Below are 18,995 nucleotides of genomic sequence, written 5' to 3'. Positions count from 1 at the left end.
GTGCTGGGATTACAGGCGCGAGCCACCGCACCTGGCCTATTTTATTTATTTTTTGACACAGAGTCTCACTCTGTGGCCCAGGCTGGAGTACAGTGGCGTGATCTCGGCTCGCTGCAACCTCTGCCTCCCACGTTCAAGTGATTCTCCTGCCTCAGCCTCCCCACTAGCTGAGATTACAGACATATGCCACCACGCCTGGCTAATTTATGTATTTTTAGTAGAGACAAGGTTTCACCATTTTGGCCAGGCTGGTCTGGAATTCCTGACCTCAGGTGATCTGCCCGCCTCAGCCTCCCCAAGTGCTGGGATTACAGGTGTGAACCACTGCGCTTGGCTTGATTTTGTGTTTTAAAATGCCATGTGCTTTTTCTTCATTCTCAAACCACCATCCTTTCAGTTAATGACATTTCATGAGCCTCATGGATATGCTCTTGTTCAGTCCCCACAGGACAGCTCCCCAAGCCTGTTTTAGAAATTTGAGTGAAGTTCAGCCATTTGAATAAAAAATATGGCATCCAATACCCCAAGAGAGAGAATCCTTGCACTGAATGCCTTGTGTTTGTTTCACACTTTTTAAACATAACTCCCGTGTTTGCAAAGTGCTGTTGAAGGGGATGGAGTGGATGGGGCGGGGCCAGAGCGGGCTGTCTTCCCTCATGGCTGTTCTCTCCCACAGGGGACTCACTGGCCATGGACGTGTCCTCCGTCCACCACAACAGCACACTCCTCCGCTACTCCGTGTCCCTGCTGGGCTACGGCTTCTACGGGGACATCATCAAGGACAGTGAGAAGAAACGATGGTTGGGTCTTGCCAGATACGACTTTTCAGGTAACTCAGAATCCTGCAGACTCGCCCCCCACTGGTCGTGCCTCTGCTGCCTTCACAGACGTTACCTGACTGAATCCACGAAGCACCGTCAGAGGTGGGCCCCCACCTGCTTGCAGACGGGAAGCTAAGGGCCTCATGAAATGTGCCGTGGCCAGAACGTGGCGGGGTCTGGACTGGAACCTGGATTGCTCTGAACCAGATCCTACCCCCTGGACCCAGGCGTAAGCCACAGAATAGACACCATGACAGATGAAGTTCACTCCAGAGCCCCAGATGCTGGAACCCCGAGACGCCAGGCCACCAGCCTCTCACATCTGGTAGGCAGGTGACAGAGGCCCCCCCACACAGGTCAAGTGGAAGTGTTAACTGGAAAAAAATAGTTTTTTAAAATATATTTAAAAAAATTTTTTTGAGACATGGCTTCCCTCTGTCACTCAGGCTGGAGTGCAGTGGCACGATCACGCTTCACTGCAGCCTTAATCTCCCAGGCTCAAGCGATTCTCCCACCTCAGACTCCCGAGTAATTGGGACTACAGGCACACGCCACCTTGACCAGCTGATTTTTTTTTTTGTATATTTTTGTAGAGACAGGGTTTTGCCCTGTTGCCCAGGCTGGTCTCAAACTCCTGAGCTCAAGCAATCTGCCCACCTCGGCCTCCCAAAGTGCTGGGATTATAACCGTGAGCCACCATGCCCGACCTGGAAAACAATAGTTTTATAATCACTCTGAGCTTATTAGTCAAAGTGGCAAGAACTTTGTGCAGAAATTCAGCCACGTAAGTGAAATACACTCACTCAGCACGTATTTATTGAGCCCCTGCTTTATGCTGGGCCTGGTTTTTGATGCAGGGACATGTCCATGAAAAAAACAGGCAAGATTCTGCCTTCCTACGGCTAGGCCGCGGCGGGCACAGAGAAGGACGAGTGTGAGCGAATGCCACACCGCACTCCCCGAAGCCCAAAAGCTTTCATTCTGCAGAGTGCTCTTCTCGCCCCAGCAGGTACTCCTGCATCGCTGAGAAAACAGGCACAGAGAGGTTGCCCTTATCCTGCCTTACTCTTCCTTGAGCCCAGGGGTCCTCAGACTGTGGTGGGCACCAGCATCCTCTGGAGGGCTTGGAAGAGCCCAGGCTGCAGGGAAGAACCCAGAGCCTCCAACATGGCAGGTCCGGGTGGGCCTCGGAACACACAGGTCCCCCAGGCTCCCGGGGCTGTGCTGGGGCCTCGGGCCAGATGGTGGTAACCTGTTGCCCAACCACAGAGCTTAGAATGAACCAGAAATGAAGGCTGGTTCCAGCTCAGACACAAGAGTTGCAGTCTGCACACGTCAGGCAGTGGGTGCAACATCAGCAGCTTTTAAATGCTGGAAAAGGAGAACTTTAAAAATACATAGAATTAGCCAGGGGCAGTGGCTCACGCCTGTAATCCCAGCACTTTGGGAGGTCGAGGCAGGTGGATCACCTAAGGTCAGGAGTTCAAGACCAGCCTGGCCAACATGGTGAAAGCTTGTCTCTACTAAAAATACAAAACAAGCCAGGCATGGTGGTGGCGCCTATAGTCCCAGCTCCTCAGGGGGCTGAGGCAGGAGAATCGCTTGAACCCGGGAGGCAGAGGCTGCAGTGAGCCGAGATCATGCCACTACACAGAGCAAGACTCTGTCTCAGAAAAAAGAAAAGTAGAATTTTAGCCTGGGCGACATAGGGAGACCCCATCTCGACAGAAATTAAAAACAAAATTAGCCAGGCACCCCAGTTACTCAGGATGCTGAGGCAGGAGAAGCACTTGAGCACAGATGGTAGAGGCCGCAGTGAGCAGAGATTGGGCCACTGCACTCCAGCTGGGGCAACAGAGCCAGACCCAGTCTCAAAAGAAAAGAAAAAAAGAAAAGAGAAAAGAAGATGTAGACCGTGCGGTGTGCCATTCTCGCTGCCCAGTTGACTTTCCCGGCTCTTTACAGTTCGCTTTCAGATACATCTGTATCAAATTAAATCGAGTAATTCCTAATACTGAAATCTTAACCCTTTTCATATGAGAGAAAGAAATAGTAATTTGGCAAACTTTATGAAGCTTAAAAAGATCTGACGAAATTAAAAAACTAGTGTGGCTTGAAAATTAAAACCTAAGAAATGGGAAAGTTAGGTATTTATCTAAGGCTTATTAAGAAAGGTAATACCGAGAAAATGAGAGAAGCCGTGAGGATTTTAGGAAGCAGTTTGGGTTGTGCCATTCGCCCAACTGCCCTTTGTTGAGCCCAGTGTGGCTCTGCCCAGCAAGGCCCCTGGGACGCCCCCTCCCTGTCCCTGCCTGCTGGGGTGGGGTGGCAGGCAGCCCCCTGCATGCCTGGCTCTCCCTTGGCCCTCAGCCCATCACCGCAGACAGTGGCTGCAGCTCTGTCCCTCCCACCAGGATGAGAGCCCCAAGGCAGGAGATGCCTCCCGGGTCTCGGGATCCCCATCCTGGCCACAGGGCCTGAGATGCTTTCAAGAAGGTGGGTTTGGGTTCAGTGGCTGTGAGGCGGAAAGCGTCCGGCTGTTCTGGGGCAGTACAGAGGGCACTGAAGGAGAATGAGCCTGTGGAAATGACATACTCTGTTAAGCCAAGTGGAGTTTTAGGTGCCGGTAGGACATCTGGGGACCCATCTAGGGGCAGACAGAACCCGGGACGTCAGAAGCCAGTGAGGCGTCACCCTGGAGGCTGCATCTGGGTGATGAGGCGGCTGCCCCCCAGCGCCCTGCACTTGAGCGGGGAGCTGGCTTGGAAGGTTGCTGACTGGTGGGTCGGCCTCCTCCCAGGGCCGTGGACACGATGTCCTCGTGGGACCCCCATGGGAGGAGCAGGGAGAGAGGCCAGAGCCACCATGCAGGGAGGCGGAGCTGCAGCCTGGAAGGGCCCGCCTACTGAGTGCATTCCAGGCACCTGGCCCATGCCAGGTCCAAGACCCACAGGCAGGGCTGTCCTGGGGACAGTTGGGAGCTGAGTTTCAGGCACACAGATGTCCTGGGAGCCAGACCGCTCTTGCCAGCAGCTTCCCCCACCCTGGGCGGTGCACACTGGCTGTGGGCTTGCTGTCTGCGGGCGGGGATGTGTGGGGAGGATGGAGGCCTCTGTATGTTGGGGTAAGGTTGGGGGTGGGCTCCCTGCAGGCTGTCACTGCCACCCCAGATGTCATACAGGGCAGCACCAGCCCCAGCATCAGACAGGGAGGAATGATGTCGCCCTGAGACACTCAGGACACGGCCAGGTTCCTGGTGTGGCCTACGGCACCCCAGGGCCCCCCTCCTGCCTCCTGCCCAGTCCCTGCTATCCTGCTGGGTGGTGTTTTGCAGACAGCCCTGGGTGCCAGGCTGCAGGCAGCCCATGGACAGCACACACATTTGCCTGGAGGGCGGCCCCAGACTTTGGGTGGCAGCGGCCCTGGCCTCTGTCCTGAGCTCTTTAGGATGTCACAGGGGCTGTGGCTGACCCCAGTGGGGGCCACGCCCTGGGGCAGGTGGGGGCATCGCCAACCCTCATGAAGGGGTGGAGGGGATGACCCTGAGCCACTGGAGCCCACAGGCCACATCATCGAGGCTACACGGGGTGGCTGATGGCAAAGGCCCTGCTTTGCTGGCGTCGACAGTGGCCAGAGCCCTGACTGTCCCAGCATCAGTGGGTGCCAGAGGCGCCAGCACCGTGACTAGACGTGCTGTTATCCCGTGGGAGGGTAGAGATCCTGCCACTGCCCTCAGTGGTGACATTGCCTGAAGCAGGCCTGGCCTCTCCCTCCGGCAGACAGTTTAGGCAGATGCAGTTTCAGCAACGTTTCTGACACTGCCCAGCACAGCATCGTCACCGAGCAAGGACCCTTGTGGACGTTTTTTCTTCGCTGCACTCTGTTTCCAGGTTTAAAGACCTTTCTCTCCCACCACTGCTATGAAGGGACAGTGTCCTTCCTCCCTGCACAACACACGGTGGGATCTCCAAGGGACAGGAAACCCTGCCGGGCAGGGTAAGTGCATTTTTTTGTGTGTTTCTCTTGCAAATGACAGGAAATAAAGCAGAACAATTAGGAAGGTGAATGTGGAAGCATTTTCCAAATGTAGTGGAGGGTGCTGGATGCAGCGTGCCCAGAGACACGATGCCTGTTGATGCCCATGATGGCCTAGGCGTGCGTGGGGCTTGCTGTCCCCATCTCTGTCCTCATGGCCTGCTCAGGCAGCCACTTCTGTGCCAGGGATGAGGACTCTGGGGGAGGGTCCCACACCCACTGTTGGAGTGGGGGCCGAGCACAGGGTCTGCCCCTGCTGGGGTTCCCTTTGCACCCTGCGGGGGCCTAATGGAGAAAAAATGCAGGCAGGAAAGGATGGCAGATGCCTTCTCGGTGACCGTGTGCGTGCAAGGGCGCTGGTAGCAGGACTGTTGGCAGAGCTGGCTGGAGTGTGTGCTCTCAGCAGTGACCCTCCTGTCCGCACCCCTGGCTGAGACCCTCACCCATGTTAGCCCCGTGCTCCAAGGCAGGAGCCCACTCTACAGTAAGCAGAGCCCAGGCCAGGCACGCCCTCAACCCCACAGGAAGGCAGGGGACCCTCAGCAAGAAGGCTTGAGCTGGCAACAAGGGCTGGTGCCAGGGGTTAGGGGGCAGACCCAGGGCAGCCGCCCAGGGAGAGGCGATGCAAAGGGAAAGAGGCGTCCCGCCAGGGAGGGGAGGCTGAGTGGAGTCAACCACAGCTGAGAACGCTGTGCTCTCCCGGTTTGGCCAGTGCAGGCTCTGCAATGGTGTATACGTGAATGACCAAGCAGTGACTCCTCTCACCTGGTGTATCCCCGCCCCCCACCCCCACACAGTGTACTCAGTAATATCCGACCAGTGTAAATAGAACCTTAAATAAATCTAAACGTCGTTGTCCCAGGCTGCATGACCTCACTAGCGGCGCCATGGAGGGCGCCTGAATGGTCATCCTGTCTCTGCTCTGCCTGGGGCTGAGGACACGGGGCTATGGGGACAGCTGCGCCTTTGTGAAGGACACTCACTTTGTCCTTTCAAGTCATGCAGACTTCAGAACCTCCTTCTCCTAGCTCCTTTCCTTTTTTAAGTGAAGAATTTGAGACCGTAAAATGAGAATATTTAGAGGCAGATGCTGTTTGCGTCACTGCATTAAAGAACTCGGCGGCTGATAGCGATTTCCACCCGTGCACACACTTGTCCTGCTTGACAGTGTGAATCCAGCAGCCCCCAAGACCAGCAGGATGTGCCAGACGAATGACTAAGTTGTAAGCCGATGGTTCTGAGTTATTTGCTTGTTATTGACTGGAACAGATAAGCCCTGTATGATTTGTTATCTGAAAGTCAATGAGTTCTCATCCCAGGAGTCTGCGGGAGGAACCAGTGCCTGGGTCCCTTCTCCCAGCCAGGCTATGTCAGCTGCAGGGCCAGGCAGACACTGTCTCCAGGTGGCATCTCAGCGTCCTCATGCTGTGCTTCTCCTCATGTCCAAACCTTTTAGAGAAGGACATGTTGAATGTGTCATTTTAAAAGTAGGTCTCATTCTGAAACCTCTAATTAATATGCCAAAAAATATTTTTAGTTAAGCCTTTGAAATGGAACTTTTTCGTATGTGAAAAGAATGTAAATACATCTGTATGTGTCAAGCATACGCACTGCACCTGCAGCTCCATATTTAAAAGGTGATGATATTCTTGTCTTTCAGATGCTTTGTTTGCAGGCAAAGCAAGCAGCAGCTGGAGGAGGAGCAGAAGAAAGCGCTGTACGGTTTGGAAGCTGCAGGTAATTCCTAAGACACGGGCTCAGTGTTGTCACTGTGTGTGCTGGAGTGTTAGTTTCTGTCCTCTCTCAGGGCACTGCCTCTTCCCCCCGCCCACCTTTGCTTTTCCTTTTTCCTGTCTGGCACCAGGAATCCATTTCTCCTTAGTCCCAGGCATCATCAGGTCACTGCCACTTGCCGTGTACAACTGTGTAGGGCAGCAGGTTTTGTGAAAGTCCCCGTTGCCCTTTCTGAATCGCTGTAGTGGTGCTGAGTCTGGACTCCTGTCCTGGTGCTCTAGAATGTGGGGCAGCAGACTTCCCATTGAGGGCTTGCTGGTGACCACCTCAGGCCCTGGCAACCACAGTCTCTGTCCAGCAGACGCAGCCTAGGCAGTGGACAGTGAGTGGGTGTGGCCATCTGCCAATGAAACTTTATTTATGGACACTGAAATTTAAGTTTCGTAGAATTTCCACATTCACAAAATATTATTCTTTTGATTTTTTTCTCTTTCTCTTTTTTTTTTTTTTGGATGGAGTTTCACTCTTGTCGCCCAGGCTAGAGTGCAGGGGCACAATCTCGGCTCACTGCAGCCTCCACTTCCTGAGTTCAAATCATTCTCCTGCCTCAGCCTCCCTAGTAGCTGGGACTACAGGCATGCGCCACCATGCCCAGCTAATTTTTGTATTTTTAGTAGACACGGGTTTTCACCATGTTGGCCATGCTGGTCTCTAACTCCTGATCTCAGGTGATCCACCCGCCTCAGCCTCCCAAAGTGCTGGAATTACAGGCATGAGCCACCGTGCCAGACCTTTTTCAACTATTTAGAAACATGAAAAGCATTCTTAGCTCTCAGGCCACACACAGATGAGCGGCGGGCCAGATTTGACACACAGCCATGGTTTGCTGACCCTTGTTCTAAATTGTCCAAAAGTCACCAAGTGAGAGGGACAACAGTCCTGTCTTCCGGGAGGTGACCCTTTGGGTACCCCTTCCTGTGTGGAGCGGACAGTTCCGTGGTGGATGTTTTTGGTGTTGAGCTGAAGAGGCGGTTGCATGAAGTGTCTGCTAAATGCATGACCAGGTGAGAGCCCGGATGGCCTCCCACCATCCTGGTGCAGGGCGCTGCCCGGTGCCACTGGAACTGTGATGTCTCCGTGGTTCTTTCTGCTTCAGAGGACGTGGAGGAGTGGCAAGTCGTCTGTGGGAAGTTTCTGGCCATCAACGCCACAAACATGTCCTGTGCTTGTCGCCGGAGCCCTAGGGGCCTCTCCCCAGCTGCCCACTTGGGAGATGGGTCTTCTGACCTCATCCTCATCCGGAAATGCTCCAGGTTCAATTTCCTGAGATTTCTCATCAGGCACACCAACCAGCAGGACCAGGTAAGTGGGGTGCTTTTGCGTGGAACCTCCATTGGCGAGTAATGTATGGTCCGGCAATCCCTGGTTTATGTGTTGTAGGAATTCATTATTTAATTCAAGGGAAGGAAGGGCAAATTTTTCTTATAATTTCACAAACTTTAAACTCCTGGTTACAACTACTCCTTGTAAAATTTCATTTAAAGAGATACATTTTTGAGGCCAGGTGCGGTGGCTCACGCCTGTAATCCCAGCACTTTGGGAGGCTGAGGCAGGTGTATCACCTGAGGTCAGGAGTTTGAAACCATCCTGGTTAACATGATGAAACCCATCTCTACTAAAAATACAAAAATGAGCCGGGTGTGGTGGCGGGCACCTGTAATCCCAGCTACTCGGGAGGCTGAAGCATGAGAATCGCTTGAACCCAGGAAGTGGAGGCTACAGTGAGCTGAGATTGCACCACTGCCCTCCAGCCTGGGTGACAGAGTGAGATTCCATCTCATACACACACACACACACACACACACACACATACACACACACGTACACACACATATACATATATACACACACATATATTTGAGCACAGAAACTAAGAGTTATGAATGTTCATAATACAACTTCTTGTCTGTTGTTTCTCTTCCGGTTAAAAACAGAACAAAGCGATACAGTAAAGATGTAAGTGGCCCTTGAAGGCCACTTAAAATAGACTCTTTAGGCTCCCAGAAGCGGGTTCTGTTCGGGCCCTTCTGCCACAGCTTTCTGTGGCCCACACAGAGGAAGACCTAAGTCTAGTCATGTTGGGAGAAGCGGAACTTTTGGTCACAGTCTCCAAATTTAGTCACATTTCTTTTTTTACTTAAGTTCTATTTAAGATCTAGTCTCATGCTATTTTTATGTGGCTTTTTAAGTAGTGCTTGTTGAGAATACAAAATTCTATAAATCACTGCTAATTAACTATCAGAATTCTGTTAAAAGCGTTCATCATTGTAGATAAGCTGTGGTTTCTAAAAGCATTAGAAGTCATTTTGACAAGTGCTGGGAAAGGTGGGCGCCGGGGAAGGTGGGCGCCACGGAAGGTGGGTGCCGGGGAAGGTGGGCGCCGGGGAAGGTGGGCGCTGGGGAAGGTGGGCGCCGGGGAAGGTGGGCGCCAGGGAAGGTGGGCGCCGGGGAAGGTGGGCTCTGGGGAAGGTGGGCGCCGCGGAAGGTGGGCGCCGGGGAAAGTGGGTGCCAGGTTTCCCTTCATCTCTGAGCTGTCGGGTCACCCAGAAAGGGAACCCCAGGGGCCCGCACAAGCGGCTGCATCCTCCAAGAAGGGCCGTGTGTGCACCAAGGCCCGAGAGAACTCGCTGTTGGCCTGGGGTTTCCTGCTGCCCCACCCGGATGACGTTTAGAGCTCAGTCATCCCTCTCACTGTTTTTTGGTAGTTTGACTTCACTTTTGTTGAAGTTTATCGCGTCAAGAAATTCCAGTTTACATCGAAGCACGTGGAGGACGAGGACAGTGACCTCAAGGAGGAGGGGAAGAAGCGCTTTGGGCACATCTGCAGCAGCCACCCGTCCTGCTGCTGCGCCGTCTCCAACAGCTCCTGGAACTGCGACGGGGAGGTCCTGCACAGCCCCGCCATCGAGGTCAGGTGCGTGCAGGGGTCCTCCAGCCACCAGCGCCAGCCCCGTGAGCCCTGAGGTGTCTGTCACAGGCTGCCCCACCCGGGGTGGGGGGTTCCCTGGGACTTGATAACACAAAACGTAAGAATGTTTTGTAAATGCATTTTTCTTTCCCTACGTCAAATATCAAATGAGATGCCGTTACCCGCGTTCCGGAAAGCTGCCGGGGCGCCGAGTCCGCAGCGTTTTGTTTTGCAGATAATTTTCATGGGTGTTTGAGGCCCCTCCATTTCATCTTTTCCTCTTCCACACCCTGTGCTCCAGGCTGGCACTGGCTCTTTGCCCTGGCATTCTCTCTCTTCTCCTGAATAATTCAGAAGGTGGGAGGCCGAGGTGGGCAGATCACTTGAGATCAGGAGTTCAAAACCAGCCTGGCCAACATGGTGAAACCCCGTCTCTACTAAAAATACAAAAAATAAAAATTAGCCGGATGTGATGGTGGGCGCCTGTAGTCCCAGCTACTTGGGAGGCTGAGGTACGAGAATTGCTTGAACCCAGGAGGCAGAGGTTGCAGTGAGCTGAGATCACACCACCGCACTCCAACCTTGGTGAGAGAGCTCCCTCAAAGCTGGTCTGAGCCCCACTCCTGGACAAGGGCTGCAGTAAACCCTACGTGTCCCTCACTCAAAGCTGGCCCTGAGCACCACTCCTGGACAAGGGCTGCAGTAAACCCTATGTGTCCCTCACTCAAAGCTGGTCCTGAGCGCCACTCCTGGACAAGGGCTGCAGTAAACCCTATGTGTCCCTCACTCAAAGCTGGCCCTGAGCGCCACTCCTGGACAAGGGCTGCAGTAAACCCTATGTGTCCCTCACTCAAAGCTGGCCCTGAGCGCCACTCCTGGACAAGGGCTGCAGTGGGGGCCCTCAAAAAAATTTAAAAAGGCAAACAAAGGAAACTGCCTTTACGGGCAGTGCTTTGTCCACCGAATCCACCAGGGAACTGTCGGCCTCAAGGGCCACGGTCAGTCACCAAGTGCAGGTGCTCTGTCCATGGAGGGGCAGGAGGCAGCAGGGCTGGGAAGGTCACCCCGAGGATGGGAAGGAGGGGAGGAGCCCCAGAGGGATGCCATGTGCTGGAGGCCACGCAGCCTGGGGGAGGCAGGTGTGGCCAGACACGGATGTTCCGTCTCCCTGGGGCAGGTGCCACGCCCCTCCTCTGGCTGGCTGGGCGGAGGGTGGGAAGCCGTGTCCTCCCCACACCCACTGGGGCCCATTGTATTTGGAAATCTGTAATATATCACATTGCCAGATGGAATTTGAGTGCAAAGAAAATTGTTTCTCCATAGAAAGACAGTAACAAGCAAGCTGATTTTTTCAAAAGGCCATTGAATTAGGTGTGGGCGTGCAAATTACATGAGACTGGGGAACTGTACAGCTCTAGGCGGATTCTGAACTGTTGGCAGATGTTGGTAAGAGCTCGGTCTCCTTCAGGGAGGCCCAGCTGGACACTTGTTAACAGAGCGTGGCTCCGTGAGAGCGACGGCAGGCTGCTCAGCAGGCCCACGCTCGTCTGCACCGAAAGCTGGGTGTCAGATGGCCCTTGGGCGCTTCAAGTCACAGCATGTAAGAGGATGCATGCATCTCTGTGGACAGCTCCCCACTTTCAGTGACTCCCCAGCCAGCCAGCTGCGGCTCTAAGAAAGCTTCTCCCATTCGCATCCAAACAAACTTAAGGGAGAAGGAGGCCTCTGCCCCTCCCCAGGCCCAGGTCCGCGCGCCCCCTTTCTTTCTGTCAGGGTGGCGATGGCAGGAGGCCGTCGGAAAGTCCCAGGAACACCCACCACCCCAGGCAGCTGTGCACGGGGACTTTCCTCTGCCAACTCATTTTACAAGTTTGGGAAGTGGAATTATTTTTAATATTGGTATATGTATTTGTTAAAGAAATAATTTGAAAATTAGGACAGGCATTCTTGAAATACGTCCTGTCTATCTTGATAAATAAAATTGTTATGCCTTGAGCAGCACACCACTTTTAAAAATATAATTTGTGTATGTGTGAGCTCAGCTCCATGGAAACAGCCTGTCACTTATTTATTTATTTATTTTTATTTTTTTGAGACAGAGTTTTGCTCTTGTTGGCTCGAGGCTGGAGTGCAGTGGCGAGGTCTCGGCTCACTGCAACCTCCGCCTCCCAGTTCAAGCAATTCTCCTGCCTCAGCCTCCCAAGTAGCTGGGATTACGGGTGCCTGCCACCACACCCGGCTGATTTTTATATTTTTAGTAGAGACGGGGTTTCACCATGGTGGCCAGGCTGGTCTCGATCTCCTGACCTCAGGTGATCTGCCTGCCTGGACCTCCCAAAGTGCTGGGATTACAGGCGTGAGCCACTGCACTCTGCCCCAGCCTGTCACTTAATGAAGGGGTTTAGGTTACTGAAATATGTCTGAGGAGGCTGTCATATCATTAATAAATGAAATAAACAGAGCTGTCCTGTGTGGGAAGATGGAACTCACCCAGGGACTCACTGAGGCCCCTGAGCCCCTGGGCAGGGGACCTCCAGGGACCCCCGACTGGCTTCTCAAGCCCGAAGGCTCTTGCTGGCGATGGGCCACCTGTCTCTCTTATCTGACCATTCCTCACACATCTCGTACACACACGGAGTTGCCCCACACAGACTCCTCACACGCCCTGCGCGCTCAGGACCGCGGAGGAAGTGGAGGTGGGTGGGTGGGTGGGTAGAGTAGGCACACACTGGAGCGGGCGCTCTGCTTTCCATGGGGCCACTGGAGTCCGAGTCAGGTCTACTAATGCCCAGATTTCCCAGCTGGCCACTGGCACCCCTTTACAAACTCGGCATCCTGGGAGTCTAAGTGAATTACTCCACTCCCACGACCCATCATTGTGGGCTAGACTCCCGCAGCCCACGGTAACGTCTGACCGTTCCATGCGGGGCGGGCCCCCACTGCAGCCCTTGTCCAGGAGTGGGGCTCAGGGCCAGCTCTGAGTGAGGGATACATGTGGTCCAGGAGTGCGGCTCACGCTGGCTTTGAGTGAGGGATACATGTGGTCCAGGAGTGCGGCTCAGGCCGGCTTTGAGTGAGGGATACATGTGGTCCAGGAGTGGGGCTCAGGGCCAGCTCTGAGTGAGGGATACATGTGGTCCAGGAGTGGGGCTCAGGCCGGCTTTGAGTGAGGGACACCTGGGGTTTACACGTGGCCGCTTGTCTCTGCAGAGTCCACTGCCAGCTGGTTCGACTCTTTGCACGAGGAATTGAAGAGAATCTGAAGCCCGACTCGCACAGCTGAGAAGCCGGCGTTCTGCTCTCGAACTGGGAAAGTGTGGAAACTATTTAAGAGAATTATTACAGACCAATTATGTTGATATATACATTTAAATGTAGAAATTTATTTTTGATAGTTAAATCTTGATTTTAGAAGAAAACCCTTTCGTCAACAGTTTTGTGTACATATTTGGCATTTTCAGTTCCGCACGCATCTGCGGGTTGCAGCCCACGCCACTTACTCTCAGCAGATGCAGCTGCTGACTTGGGGGCACTGGCCTCTTAGGTTTTAACAATGTCAACAGTGTAGTTTAGAAAATGGCCCGTTAGTGGCTCTGTTGCAATAATTTTAGGGACATGATATGATTTCCACGCAGGTCACACCATCTGGGCCTGAGGTAGCAGTGGGTCACTTTGATCCACTTGGTGGGACTTACTCTGTAATGGTTTGTGGCCAAGTTTTGGGAAGTGGTTGATTCTCTTTGCCTTCATTTCACCTTCCTCTTAGTTTACGGTTAGGACATCGCTGCTTGATCCTTACAATACTGTGCAACTGCAATGCAACGTGGCCCTGCTTCAGATGATCCGCGGGAGGGGCCTCCACACCAGCGCCGGGAAGGCTGCTGGGGCCTCCACACCTGCCTCATCACGGTGGCGTGGCTAAGACAATCCGGCTGGGAGCACGACCGTGGCGTCTGTTCTGGGAGCACAGATGATACGCTCTGGAAGCTGGCAGTGTGTAAAGCACTGCCAAATTTGTTACTGTTAAAATATCAGATACCAATGCTTTCTATCAACGCGAAGCGCTTAACACAGCCGGCCTTGCGGGGCAGTCAGGAGGAGGCTGGCCATCCGTGTAGGAGGGGCCGTTCCTGGACTCCGGCGGGATTCCTCTGATGCAGGCCCTGAAGTCTGTACACGTGGTCCAGATCTGTTCTTGTCTTTTCTTCACGCCGAGTTCCCTCTATTTATTGAACATCTTGTCTTTTTAAGCCAGAATAGTGTAAACTGCGCCTCGGATGTCTGTCTTTTGTCTCAAAGCCACGATGGATCGTTGGTTTCCTCTGAAGCGTGAGGGCTCCGGCGACCAGAGGGTTCTTCCCGAAACGCATTCCTGCCCCCTCCCCGGGGCACCCCTCAATTGTGTGCCACGTCCTTGTTTCGTGTGTATCCGTGCCCGTGTAGATGATGTCTGTAACTTAGTTTTGTTTGAAATATGAGACTATGCGGCTTAAACTTTCATCTGTAAGGAGCGGGGCCGCGGCCGTTTGGAGCACGCTGTAGACACCGTTCCTCAAGCTGCCGGCTGGGTTTTACAGAGGTTGCCTTAGTGATTTCACATTTCACAGGCAGCATCCATTTTCGGAATGTCGTGGCATTGATTTATGTTTTGAAGCATACAGGAAACTTCTCATTTCCTCGTTGAGCCCCACCCAGGTCAGGTGAAAGGGCAGCTTTAATGGTGATTTTTATGGACCGCATTATCAGAGATCACTGTGCAAGCCGAATGGTTTAATAATGAATGGTTGAATGAAAAATCTGGGTGTAAAGAGTAAATATGCCCTGGCTCTTTCTACCAATGTTTGCTCCTGGTTGGAAAGAAACCAAAGATTTAAGACGGGCTACTCTTCCAGACTGGCTGTGCCTGCCTGTGCCCAGCAGCCTGTGCCGCCGGCAGTGTGCCTGGTGTCACGCCAGGAGGCTGTGGCTGCTGTGGGCCCTCTGGAATTGTGCTCCTCACAAAGTTTCCCCAAAAGGTTCTTCTAAGCCTTTATTGTCCCTGGTAAATGTTTCCTGGCCGGGCGCAGTGGCTCACACCTGTAATCCCAGCACTTTGGGAGGCCGAGGCAGGTGGATCACCTAAGGTCAGGAGTTCGAGACCAGTCTGGCCAACATGGTGAAACCCCGTCTCTACTAAAAATACAAAACTTAGCAGGACATGTTGGTGCATGCCTGTAATCCCAGCTACCAGGGACACTGAGGCAGGAGGATCGCTTGAACCCAGGAGGTGGAGGTTGCAGTGAGCCAAGATTATGCCACTGCACTCCAGCCTGGGCAACGGAGTGAGACTCCATCCCCCCAAAAAAAAAAAGTTTCCCATACACTGGCCTGCCCTAAAACCCACTAACACTTTTAGCAAAACAGTCCAGGCCAAAGAGGAAGCATTTTATGTTTGATAAGAAACCCAGCCATTCCGTATGGCCGGTTCCTGAGTGGCTGTGGTGATATTCGCCAGCCACCTGCTGACATTCAGAATCTCAGACCTCGGGACTGCTGTTGCGGTACCGTGTGTCTGACACCCGCCAGGAGCCCTTTGCTGTCTGCGCACAGGATGGGGCGACTGCCTAGACATTCCCGCTTGATGGGCTCTGATTTCTGGGGAGCCTTTCAGATGCAGCAGACATACACCACCTGTACTTTGGAGTTTTAAGGAAAAAAAAATCAGAAGTGCTGGTTAGATAGTGAAAACTTAGGATAACTTAGAAAGGTTAGTTTTAGCTTCCTTTGTGGCTCCCTGGTGCAAAACAATTAGCAGTTAGCAATGGACCTGATTCTAGTTTATTCTAATTAAGAAGTGAGGCCGGGCGGAGCCTGCCTCTGAGGGCAGGGCTTGACTTTGTTCCTGAATATACAATACTGAGTAAGTGCAAAAGTCTGAGTGAAACGATGGCCTCATTCTCTTTCCAATCTTGCTGGTTTCAAGATTAGAAAATGGCATTATTTGATCTGAACTGTTTGAGAAGACACAAATAAAGTTACTTGGGCAGACTTGCCTTGCTTTCTTTCCTTTACACATACCTGTTATTTTCAAAGCAGAATATTTTTCATGAAAACACACACAATTTAAAGAACAAGAATAAAATGAACCAAGGTGTCACCACCACCTATGCCAGGAAACTGAACGCTGCCCTAAAGCCTTCTGTGCCCTGCTCTGGAGGCCCCTGCTCCCCCTCGGAGGGCGCTCCCATTTCACGCTAAGCCTTCCTGCCTCTGTCCATGGCTGTATCCCCAACAGCGAGTTTAGTTATGCAGGTTTTGCTCTTTAGCCAAAGGAAACGTGTTGTCTTCTGTAACTTACTTCTTCCACTCCACATGTTTATTGTTTATTTATTTATTTATTTTTTGAGACAGAGTCTCGCTCTGTCGCCCAGGCTGGAGTGCAGTGGCGTGAACTCAGCTCACTGCAAGCTCCGCCTCCCAGGTTCACGCCATTCTCCTGCCTCAGCCTCCCGAGTAGCTGGGACTACAGGCGCCCACCACCACGCTCAGCTAATTTTTTTTTGTATTTTTAGCAGAGACGGGGTTTCACTGTGTTAGCCAGGATGGTCTCGATCTCCTGACCTTGTGAACCGCCCGCCTCGGCCTCCCAAAGTTCTGGGATTACAGGCGTGAGCCACTGCGCCCGGCCCTCTCCACATGTTTGAGAGGGCGTTTGCATTTGTATTTGAGGACCTTTGAAAGGACATTTGCATTGTGAAACTGACTTTTCCAGTCCATGAACATGACATTATTTCCATTTATATAGATCCTCATTCATGTCTTTCAATTATTTTACAGTTTTTCCATGAAAGTCTTTAAATTTTTAGATTTATTCCTAAAACTTGTTTTTCGTTTTTGTAAACAATATCTCGTTCAGTTGCTTAGGCTGGAGTGCAGCGGCATGATCACGGCTCACAGTGACCTCAGTCTCTCGGACTGAAGCGATCCCACCTCAGCCTCCTGAGTAGCTGGGACTACAGGCGTGCAACACCATGCCTGGCTATTTTTTAAAAAATTTTTTCTAGAGACAGGGTCTCACTCTGTTGCCCAGGCTGGTCTTGAATTCCTGGGCTCAAGCAATCCTCCTACCTCAGCCTTCTAAACTGCTGGGATTACAGGAGTAAGCTACTGCGCCCAGCCAAAAGTTCATATTTTGAGGCTTTTTTTTTTTTTTTTTCCATTAATGTTTTGTAGAGACAGGGTCTCACCATGTTGCCCAGCCTGGTCTCAAACTCCTGGCCTCAAGAGATCCTCCCATCTTGGCCTTCCAAAGCACTGGGATTACAGGTGTGAGCCACCACACCTGGCCTTTGAGGCTGTCTTAAAATTTGTTTTGTTTTGCATAGAAATGCAATTTTTTGTTTGTTTTGAGACGGAGTCTCGCCCTGTCGCACAGGCTGGAGTGCAATGATGCGATCTCGGCTCCCTGCAACCTCCGCCTCCAGGGTTCAAGCGATTCTCCTGCCTCAGCCTCCCGAGTAGCTGGCATTATAGGTGCGTGCCACCACACTCAGCTAGTTTTTTGTATCTTCAGTAGAGATGGGGTTTCCCCATGTTGTCCAGGCTGATCTCAAACTCCTGACCTCATGATCTGCCCGCCACAATTGTTTTTTATGTGTTGGGTTATATCCGGAAACCTTGCCTCCCGTCAACCTAAAGTGACATCAGAGAGCTCTCCTAAGAAAGAGTTTATTCAGGAACAGCAAAGGGATTGCAGTCGGGATGTGCATGCTACGCCAGCAGGCATTTTGGGGGGTGTTCGGGATAAAGGCGACACTTTAAAAGGCAAAGAAGTCCACGTAAGCTGCTCTAGAACAAAGTTCACAGGTCGCAGCAGCTCCTGGCACGAGGCAGTACTGTTCACTGCGGGAGTGGCTGTCGCTGGGTGGGCGCCCTCGTCGCAGTCCCGAGGGTCCTGGGGTGAGTTGTGCTACAGGCAGGCCCACGAGAGCTTCTTCACGGCCTCCCCTGACTCATTTTGTACCAGCAACTTCCACACTCCTATTATGATAATTTACCTGTGAATTTGGGGGTTTTCTGTCATCACATCATTTACAAATAGTAACAGCCGAGGGTCTTCTTTACAATCGTGCATGGTCCAGCTATTTCCCCTCGCTTGCGATGCCAGCTGTGACATCTGGTACCGAGTTGAGCAGAGATGATGGCAGGCGCCTGGGCCAGCTCCTGTCTGAGGGAGGGGGTCAGCTGTCCATCACTGCCTCTTGGCTGTGGCCCCACCCCACTGCCCCTCTGTGATCCCAGGTGTCTCCCTTCCAGCTGACGTGGACCCGAGGGCCCCTGGAGGACGGCAGAGCTGGGCTTCCCGGTTCCAGGGTTTTTGAGGGCAGATTTCGGATTTCAGCGGCGCCGGGCGGCTGCAGCATACAGTCCTTTCCCCAGGTGGCTTTCCCAGCTCACGCCCATACACGACGGGGTCTTGGGGTCCTTCCTTGGCTGTGCCCTTAGTCTGTGGCTCCTGTAGTCTCTGGCCAACCCTGTCCTCCAACCGCTCCTGGAGCTCATAAGCCCATGGAGTGCTGCCTCCTGGCGTTCTGCAGGGCGAGCAGAATGGACCACAACCCTGGGTTGCCAGCGTCGCTCACTTTGGTCCACGTGTGGTCCTTTCGGATTGATTTACTCATTCATTCATTACATTCATCCACTAAATACTTAAAAACACATAGCAAGTACCTATGAAGAGAACCCCTGGTTCAATAATAAAATCATTAACAATTTCATTCCCCTCTGGACTGTCCCTGACGCACCCCCACCCTGGGTGACCCCTCTTCTGATTGGCAGCCAGAGTGCCAGCTTCTGCTGGAAGCTCTGCAGCACCCCGTCACCCCCAGAATAAAAGTCCTAGAGAGCACCAGGCCTGCCCCACAGGTTTGTGACCTTTCCTTCGTTCCACAGCCCCTGTGGTTGCCAGGTACAGCCAAGAGATGCCCCTGAGCAATGTAAAACACATGCATTAAAACATGCATGACTGCCAAGGAAACCAACCATACTGAAATCGTTATCACAATCACCCGTGAATGGCGATAGAGGTATATATAGGCACTTTTATTGACATTAAATGATGAAATGTATGCAAAACAGGCAAGCTGTCGGTTTTAGGCATAGAGTCTGTGGGCCGAGGGTGGGTGGTCTCCCACAAGGTTGGCCTTACTGAGTACTCAGAAGCCCCTGGGAGGCCCCTCTGCCTCCTCCATGGCCCAGCTCCCGTGACACCCGCCATGGGCCCGCACTGCCCCATCTGCATGGAGGGGTCAGTGTGGGCTGCCACGGGTTAGGTAGGTCTGAGCCTTGTTCCGAGTTAGAAGCAAGTGCAGGGAGGCCCCGTTGCAAAGAGGACAGAGGGGTGGGTGGAAGGGGTCGGTGGGTACCACAGGATGGATGTGTTCTTGGGAAGAATGTGA

The 18,995-nt window shown here is 52.7% G+C and overlaps 1 protein-coding gene across 1 annotated transcript in view; it reads left to right on the top strand.

Annotated features, from left to right (window-relative positions):
• Nucleotides 1–15,585, top strand: part of CERK (ceramide kinase) — a 52,505-nt gene extending 36,920 nt beyond the window's left edge. Inside the window, exons 9-14 of the mRNA XM_011984072.1 lie at nucleotides 677–829; nucleotides 4,712–4,817; nucleotides 6,517–6,593; nucleotides 7,747–7,952; nucleotides 9,356–9,564; nucleotides 12,769–15,585. Of these exons, the coding sequence (XP_011839462.1) occupies nucleotides 677–829; nucleotides 4,712–4,817; nucleotides 6,517–6,593; nucleotides 7,747–7,952; nucleotides 9,356–9,564; nucleotides 12,769–12,841 (824 nt within the window). The 3' untranslated portion in view covers nucleotides 12,842–15,585. The remainder of the gene's footprint in view (nucleotides 1–676; nucleotides 830–4,711; nucleotides 4,818–6,516; nucleotides 6,594–7,746; nucleotides 7,953–9,355; nucleotides 9,565–12,768) is intronic.
• Nucleotides 15,586–18,995: the final 3,410 nt, after the last annotated feature.

This window comes from Mandrillus leucophaeus, unplaced genomic scaffold (genome assembly GCF_000951045.1).
Source record: "Mandrillus leucophaeus isolate KB7577 unplaced genomic scaffold, Mleu.le_1.0 Scaffold26, whole genome shotgun sequence".
Taxonomy (NCBI): Eukaryota; Metazoa; Chordata; class Mammalia; order Primates; family Cercopithecidae; genus Mandrillus; species Mandrillus leucophaeus.
The sequence above is the reverse complement of the archived record's forward strand: the minus strand, read 5'-3'. Positions and strand labels throughout refer to the sequence as shown.